Source organism: Chinchilla lanigera, unplaced genomic scaffold (genome assembly GCF_000276665.1).
Source record: "Chinchilla lanigera isolate Chin_1 unplaced genomic scaffold, ChiLan1.0 scaffold00013, whole genome shotgun sequence".
Classification (NCBI taxonomy): Eukaryota; Metazoa; Chordata; class Mammalia; order Rodentia; family Chinchillidae; genus Chinchilla; species Chinchilla lanigera.
The window spans coordinates 20,247,070-20,256,019 of record NW_004955414.1 but is presented as its reverse complement, the minus strand read 5'-3'; the positions used below and the strand labels follow the sequence as shown (position 1 = coordinate 20,256,019).

The 8,950-nt window shown below is 40.3% G+C and overlaps 1 protein-coding gene across 1 annotated transcript; it reads left to right on the top strand.

Annotated features, from left to right (window-relative positions):
* Positions 1-5,498: 5,498 nt before the first annotated feature.
* On the top strand, positions 5,499-6,461 carry LOC102017444 (olfactory receptor 51I2-like). Its single transcript, XM_005380054.2, has one exon. It carries the CDS (start codon positions 5,499-5,501, stop codon positions 6,459-6,461), a length of 963 nt encoding a protein of 320 aa, XP_005380111.1.
* The last annotated feature ends 2,489 nt before the right edge of the window (positions 6,462-8,950 follow it).

The window sequence follows — 8,950 nt, the reverse complement described above, 5'->3', positions numbered from 1 at the left end:
AAAATAAAATAAAAAATATATAAACAAGAAAATGTTTAATACAGCTTCATATGTGCACTGTTAAATGTGTGTGCAGAATCCTGGGTAAGCAGAAGGGCAAGGTATTTACCTATATATTCTTTAGTACCTTGTATGATTAAATAATAACAATTATAGAGTATAATATAGTATTATAAGGATCATTTTGCATTAATACAGAATATAATACCTAGGAAATGGTAACAAAGCTATTCTGTTCTTTTTATTGTATTATTCATTCATTCATCAGAATAAATGCTATTTTGTCTCTTTAAGACTCTGAGGCTTCCAAATAATTGGGTTCTGGGGCCAACTTTTCTTCTGAGAATCTCACAGTCCATTTCAGTAGAGAGACAAATAAGGGAAGAAGTAACAAGTAAAAAGTTGCTGATATCAGCTAAGAATGGGCAAAACAATAGACGTTCAGGAGTTTTCTGGAGGTTCTCCCTGGGCTCTTGAAAAAGAAGAGGTATATTTTGCAAGTGATAGATGGGGCTGTTATGGGGAAGTAGAGAAACAGCAGTAGGAGCGGACATTGCAAATTGAGAGACGAGGCTACTCGCATGGGAAAGCAAGTGGTCAGGTATGACTAGAGAGGAGAGTGCAGTTGTAAGGCAGAGGACAGAGCAGAAGGCCAGGCTCACACAAGCACAACATTTCCATTCTGTGCCGAGGAAACTGGATCTCCATTTGAATGCAAGCGTATTCTGCCTGCATGAGCCATGCTCCAATCTGAAGGGTAAACAGGATGCTAAAAGAATCCTTGTCCTCTTAAATAACATTTACTATCTTTTTTTTGTGTTCTCATGATGATGAATTTGCAACCACTTTCATGTCCAGGAGGCCTTTATCCTACTTGTGTTCATAACTAGTATGTGCCATCTTAGGACTTGATAAACACTCCATACAGTGTGCTTATCCACTGCAGATACAACTGATGTCATGGCTTTACCAGGTAATTTGACACACACATCTAAAGTGCTTTCACCACAGACAGAACTGGCTGCCTATCCCTGTCTTTTTCTAGGCCCACTGAAGCCTGGCAGCCAATCAGGTACTCTGATGGTGGGGTCAAAGAATGACTTCTAAGTGTGTTATGTGCTCTCTCTGAAATCCAAAGACTAGCAAGTGCTGAGCCTCTTTCTTGACAGTAGGAGTTCTCAGGTAAAATAACTTGCCCTTCCTGAGGAGAAGTGTGCTGACCGAATAAAGCTGCTAAATCTGTGAAACCTTCACTAATGTCATAGCCTGTTGAATTTTTGAGGAGTTAATCAAACTTTCATATTACTGAGGCAGTCAGAATATTTGCTGCTTCCTGATTTCTAACACCTTGATCTGCGCTCTCCCTGTTCCTCTTCAAAGATTCTATTTCTTCAGTTTTTTTATAAGCCCTTCCAGTGCATACTGTCTTCCCTCCTGTAACGGAGCCATTACTTCAGTTCTCAGGACCTAGTGAATCTTTAACCTCACTATTAGTTCCCAGAAGTTGGACTCCAGAATCATCTAACTCTGCCTCCTTTCAATAAATAGAAAGATACACTTTCTAAAAGTGAGGGGATGAAATGAAAATGGGCCACTGCAACACCCAAGCTTGTAGAAAATATGCCTTAGAGAAGGCTGGGCTAGCGTCCTGAATGTTCATGTCATTAGGATAGAACCTCGCTGAAGTTTACTTTCTCCTCACTGTTCCCTCAGGTCACCTCATCCACGTCCACACCCCAGGGGTAAACCTGAGCAGAGAGATGTCTTTGTGAGTCAAAGCCAATTGTCCCTGGAGATTGGCTGCATTTTCTTGCAGCAGAATAAAGAAGACCCACTTTAGCATAGGGGATTTCTGGGCTTCTACAGGATGTGGCACAACCGGGCAGCCCAGAGCAGAAGCCTGGGTGAGTAATGAGGGCCCACACTCAAACCTCTATTTCTAGAGTTCTGAATGGCTCATCCTCCTCACTCCCAAAAGAAGAGAGAAAGAAAAAAGACAGAAACCAGAAGTAGCTTTAAACCTAAACTAGTTAATGCAAAGGAAAAATCCGAAATTTTTGTATAAGTGGATGTGTGAGGTTTCTTTTTTCTTTTATTTCTTTTTTTAATTTTTTTTTCTTTTTGAGACAGGATCTCTCTATGTAGTTCAGGGCTGGCCTTGAACTCACTATGTAGCCCAGGCTGATCTCGAACTCCCAACGCTCCTCCTGCCTCAGCCTCCCAAGTGCTGGGATCACAGGTGTGCACCACCACACCCAGGCAATTTCTTTAAATGCATGAATTAATAAAAAAAAAAATATTTGAATTTGAAAGCAAGAAAACTTTTGAGCAAGTATATACAGAGGAATAACATTCTGATTTGTGGTTTTATTTGAATAAAAGAAGTTCGGTTATTTTTTTTAAATCAGAGCAAAGTGAAGTGGGAAAATAAAAGAGAACTGTATTTTAGAAATGTTCATTCTTGCAATCACCACAGGTCAGAGTTCAAACTGTGGGATCCATTTCAAGCCCCTGATTTTACAGAAGAAGAAATTGCAAATAATGGGAGAAAATGAGCCTGACACCCTGCATAATCTTTGATAAACTGTGTGCCTTATTTTCTAAAAAGTAAGGCATTTTGTAGCAAACAGAATCAAGAAAGAATTGTCCTACCAATTCAGTGGATTTCTCTATGTCCCTATATGTATGAAATGGAAAAGATTGGACCCACCTTACAATGTTTTGTCAAAGCTGAGGGGCAGTATACTAGTTATACTGTAGTACGCAGCATAGGAAAGTTATTTAGAGTACAGTAGCACCATTGAACTCACTGTTTATCAAAATATGACCAAAATTCCCAGTATATGCCATGTATCCCCAGTGTACACAATGATGTGATAATATTGCCAAATCCAGAAACCTCTTTTCTGTGTATAAACTACATCTTTTTAAGAGCTGAAATTTATTCTGCCTCACACTGTATGTTATTGTTACTTCAACAATCGAGAGACAGGCAATGATTTCAGGTGTTGCTGTTCCAGGTTTGCACATGCCAGTACTGAGATCTAGATGAAGGTGTAAGTGATTGTGAAATTGCGTAGAGCTGGGGTGAGCCAATTGTAAAGGTGGTGCTTTAAGAAGACGGAGATGATTAGACAGTTTGAGAAACCTGTAGGGAGTGCTGGGGAGAGGAAGGGAGGGGGAATGTAGATTGAGGGCAAGGATGACAGTCAAGCAGCTGCCCTAAGAAACTACAAGAGACATGAGGACATTATCAGCAAGTATTGTCCAACACTTCACAGTATTTCTCAAATTCTTTCACTCTATTTGATTCATTTTCCTCACAGTTATTCTGAAATGTAGACCCTGAAGGATTACTACCCTGCTATAGGGATGGTGTAACTGATGTTCAGGAAATTGACTTTTTCTTATACTAGGACTCGAACTCACGACCCTGCACTTGCCAGGCAAGCACTGTGATGCTCAGATATATCCCCAGCCAGAGACTGACTTGTTTCAGTCACTCCTCTGCTTAAAAACCTTCAGTGGGTTCCTTATGCCCTTGACTAACATCCGTTTGATATAGCCTACACACTCTTGTAAAGCAGCACCTCCTAACTTTCCTCTGGTGTTGCATGCCAACTTAGCCCTTGCACAGGACTCTTTAGCAATGCAAATCTGATTTCAGCTTTTGTGCCCTGTCTACACACTTTCCTTGCTTTTAACATGGCTGCCTCTTCATTGTTTTGATCTTAAGCATCATCTTTTCAGAGATCTGTTGTTCATACAGCCCTCACCAAATAAGTCCCCTGCGCAACACACACCACGCGTTACCCTCACCCACCATTCTGAGCTTCCTGTGTACCACTGAATACAGTTTTCATCTTACAATTAGTTCTCTCCTTGATATTTTTTATCTTTCTCTTTATACTGTAAGATCCATGAATATAGCAGCCATCTGTTTGTGTTTGTTAACATGTAATTCTTGCATAGTGCAGTGCCCAGAATAAAGTAAATTCTAGGTCAACAGTTGCTTGTTGGAATAAATAAATAATATAATGAATAACCAAATCCTTAAACATGTGAAGGACAGTGAAGTGAAAGATGAGATGTGTCCCCCTAGGCTTCAGATACTAGGATCAGTGGCTGGTTGTAAGAGGAGGGGAAATGAGGCCTGATCCCAGGAAATCATGCACTTCACATCTAGGTGATTTTGATATATGCTTGAGTTATGGGTGACTGGGTGCAAAAGAGGAATTTGGCTAAATTTCTGAAAAATGGATTTTTATTATATCAACAAGGAATTTCATATATTTCATCTATGCATACCTTAATTTCAAAGTCCAGTGAGAATGCCCAATAGATAGATGTAGTATTACAGCTTGACATTGGATGAAATGCAGAAGGTTAAGGCTAGTGAGCACTTTCTTATGATTCATTTTCACTGTCCAATATATCTTACATCTGTTCCCTCTCTCCCAGTGTTCAGTCCCTGAATATAGTAACAACAAAAATCATGTGTGTGGTGCTTTGCACTTCAGACAGCTTTTCACATACTTTGCCTCATCAGAAGAGGCTGCTGGAAGAGTATAGGATCTGGCATCAGACAAAGACGGATTCAAATTCCAAGACTATAATACGTGAGCCTCACACCAGAAGTCGGCTGCTACAATTCTTCATATTCAGTTTCCCAGGCTGTATAATGGAAGGGAAAACCTGGCACTGTTCAAGGTCTCTGCTAATTCTGAATGTTGAGAAATCCAGCACAAAATATTTGAACATAAATCATGGAATTTTTATTCCACAAATCATGAAATTCAAAACTGTATCATAGGAAGGCCTAGGGAAACAGATGACTTCAAGAATAACTGACTATATAAAAGGTATGGGGAAAACAGCAATTTCTTACTCCCTTGGACACTTTTTGTAAGGCATGTGATCTCTCATACTTCCTTGCTTTTCTCGGTTCACCTAATTCAATTATTTTCATTTCTTTCCAAACAGGCACTTTCCACTTCCCCCTCTGCACATGGAAATAACGCACCCTCATTTGGGGCAAAAAGTAGACACTGACTAGAATATCTCAATTTCAATTACGCCTTACTGACATAAAGAATTTCATTCCACCCATTCACACCACATTTCAACCTTAAAGATGATAAATTTTTGAAAGCCAAGATGATGTGTGTAGTATTGACATAACTCTAAGGCCCCAATCCCATGTTTCAAGGGGGCCAGATATTCAAAAAGGGAATTATGGTTTTTATTATAATGTCAGAAAATATAGGCAATTGCACTAGCACACTAACTGAAATAGAACACAACAGACTAGGCAGAAGTTTAATTTTTTTCATTATTATCTTTCATGCATATCAGTAAATGATGGAATCAATTATGACACTTGATTTTAGACTTCTGATCTAATACTGACTTGTTCATTTTTGACACCTGAGATTTTCTCAGTATCTGTACAGATTGAAGAGGCCACATTCTCTAGAGCCTTCAGATGCCATCCAAGGATGGTCCCTGCACAGTCCTCTCTAAACATCTCCTTCTTCCAGCCACCAGCTTTCCTCATGGTCGGCATCCCAGGGCTGGAGGCTCTTCACTGCTGGATATCCATCCCTTTCTCCTCCATGTACACTGTGGCGCTCACTGGAAACTGCCTCATCGTGCTGGCTGTGAGCAGGACCCCTGGCCTGCACCAGCCCATGTACTACTTCCTGTCCATGCTGGCCCTCAGCGATGTGGGCCTCACCCTGTCCACACTGCCCACCACTCTGTCTGTGCTCTGGTTTGACTACTCCTTCATCGGCTTCAATGCCTGCCTGGTCCAGATGTTCTTCTTGCACTTCTTCTCGGTGGTGGAGTCCTCTGTGCTCCTGGCCATGGCATTTGACCGCTTTGTGGCCATCTCTAACCCTCTGCGCTATGCAGCTGTTCTCACAGATAATGTCATCGTCAGGATTGGGATGGCCATTATAACTCGAGCCTCTCTGTCTCTCTTCCCATTACCCTTCTTGCTGAAAAGACTGAACTATTGCCCAGGCAAGGTCATCTTGTCACATTCATTCTGTTTCCATGCAGATGTCATGAAACGGGCTTGTGCTGACATTACTGTCAACATCCTGTATGGGTTGTATGTGGTTCTGTCCACTGTGGGTCTAGACTCCTTGCTTATTGTCCTGTCCTACACCCTTATCCTTCATACAGTGATGAGGCTGGCATCTCCCAAGGAGCGGGCCCATGCCCTCAATACCTGTGTTTCTCATATCTTAGCTGTGCTGGTGTTCTACATCCCTGTCATAGGTGTGTCCATGATCCACCGCTTTGGGAGGCACCTGCCCCGCCTTGTACATGCTCTCGTTGCCTACGTGTATCTGGTGGTGCCGCCTGTGCTAAACCCCATCATCTATAGCATCAAGTCCAAGCCCATCAGGGAGGCCATGCTCAGGATTCTGAGGAGGAGAGGCCAAGGTTAATGACATTTGAATGTAGTAGTGTCTGGGTAAAATAAAAGAGACTGCTGGTGCTTCTTGGGAACCAGTTAGCCTCAGCACACTCTGAAAATCTCCAGTCCATACTAAGATAGTGGAAAGACCCCAAATTTATTTATGCTGCAAGCTAGGTTCAGCATTTACTTTGTAAAGGAACAATGATGTGAATGGAAGACTTCTAAGTATAAAATATGATCCTTTACCTCTATAAATTTACAGTCATATGTCAGGAAAAGGCACAGCTAGACTGTAGACTAACTCAGGCCGTTAATAAAGCACTGTGCAAGAGATGATTAGGGAGACCAAATCAGCAGTTGACAGAAGTTGACCAGGAAGTTTGGGGAACTTCCGCACCAGATATAATTTTTATTTCACCTTGAAAACTACACGCAATTTTTAGGCCAAATAGAAATTGAATATGTAAAATAAAAATCTAGAAAACACACAATCTCCCATTTTGAAGAAGTAAATATGTTTGAGGAAAAGTTTGCTTTCTTGCATACCTTTGTCCCTCTACCACTTGTTATATCTTTGCACACATTGTTGTGGCAGGGGATTAAAGAAGGAATAGTAGGGGATGAAGCCATGTAGCTACATGACCAATTTGTACAGGACTGTGCATATTGTGCTAAATAGTTCAGTTTGTACTTAGTACATAAAAATCATATTAAATATATTTATCATAAAATAAGTTAATAGTATGTTACACAGTAGAAGCGTGCTGGGCAACACCAGAACAAGGAAGACTAATCCATTCAAATTCTTTATCTACGCTGCTACTCTGACCTATAACTTCAGTGACAGAAATAAGTAAAAAATGCATTACAGTCAGGGAGTGAACTAGCACTTATTGTTAGGAGAGCGTACAGTAAATACAAGTTCCCTATGGTTGAGTTCTTTTTATTTCATCTTATCCTTAGGCTTACTCTCCCTGACACATTTCCTTACCTTTCTAGCTTTTCTTTCAGAAATGTTTATTAATAAATAAATATGTTAGGCAGATGCTATGGTGCCCCTTGCCTCAGCAGATTCTTCCTATAACCTCTTTCAGGAATTTTCTTCCATGACCCCATTTCAGATCTCCATATCTTCCTTACCCCCACCCTTCACTTTATTTCACCTGGAATTAAAAGCCCTATATTATCACCTTCGGCCCCCTTAGAGATATGAAAAGCAGAATCACAACTTAATTCTGTATCAGCTTCACTTTCTTGGAATCAAGTCTAAAGTAAAAAGTTCTAAGATTCCAGGCAAGAACTTTGAGGGTTTTGTGTCTAAAAGATAAACAGTGAACAACAGTACTGAAACCTTAAATCAATGGCATGGGATCTTTTCCCAAATTCAAGTCTGCCTGAGTCCAGAATTCCAGACACGATAGAAGGAGGTGTCCCTCCTCATAAGCATCCATGTGTCCAAGGCAAGCTTATCAAAGCTTAATGTAAGGACTGCTATAAAATGGTTTCTTAACTTGAAAAAATACAGCTCAATGACTCAAAATTCACTCAAACTTTTCTGAATGAGAAATAGTCAGGTTGTCAAGTGGTATGAAAATTCTTGAAACACCAAAGAATGAATACTTTTTTGCCTTAGAGATTCACAAAGAGCTTCAACTTCTGAGTTGTTACTAAAAGAAAAATGGTCCGGACAAGTCAAAAGAAACAGTTAAAGAGAGGCTTAGACCTAATGACATCAAGCCAAGAATGGTGCACACACCTGTAATTCCAGGTATGGGGGAGGCCAGGACACAAGGATCACAAACAAGTTTAACAAGACTCTGTCTCTAAATAAAAACTAAAAAGGGCTAGGCATGTAGCTGAATGGAACAGTTCCACTGGATTAGATAACCAATACAACACAAAAAATGCACAGGAAATCACTGAGAAAAAATAAGTATTATAATACAGAAGAGTAATATGACTTGCTGAAAAATTAGTGATATATTATAAAATAGGATGAAAACTGATATAAAAAGGAAGGGAAACCTATTCTAGGGTAATCTATTATTCTAAGTAGCTTGGACTCTATTTAGGAGACAATAAAAGTTGTCTAATGGATTCGAAGGAGGGGATGAAGACAATCAGAGTTATGTTTGGAAAAACTCCTGTAAACTACGTGGGACTTAGGACTAAAGCAAAAGATGTTCAAGGTAAAGAGAAGAGTGTGGGCCCCTGTGTTTGCTTTTGCATGGTGGCCCCCCCCCTCACCCTGCTGGGTGTACTTCTTTCCCTACTGTTACTTCACACAAACTCACCCTGCAGAGCCTGTTTCTTTTACTACCTTTAATAAAATTTTGCTAAATTAAAACACAGACAGAGTGTGTGGAGGCTGTGGCAAATGTGTAGTCAGAATGAACATCGCAAGACATGTTTATGAAACATTTCCAGATTAAAATAAAATCTTGAAAATAAACTAGAGGTGATATTATTCAGACTTCTCCAGGGTCTGATAAAGGCCCCAGAGGCTGAGACAGCAAG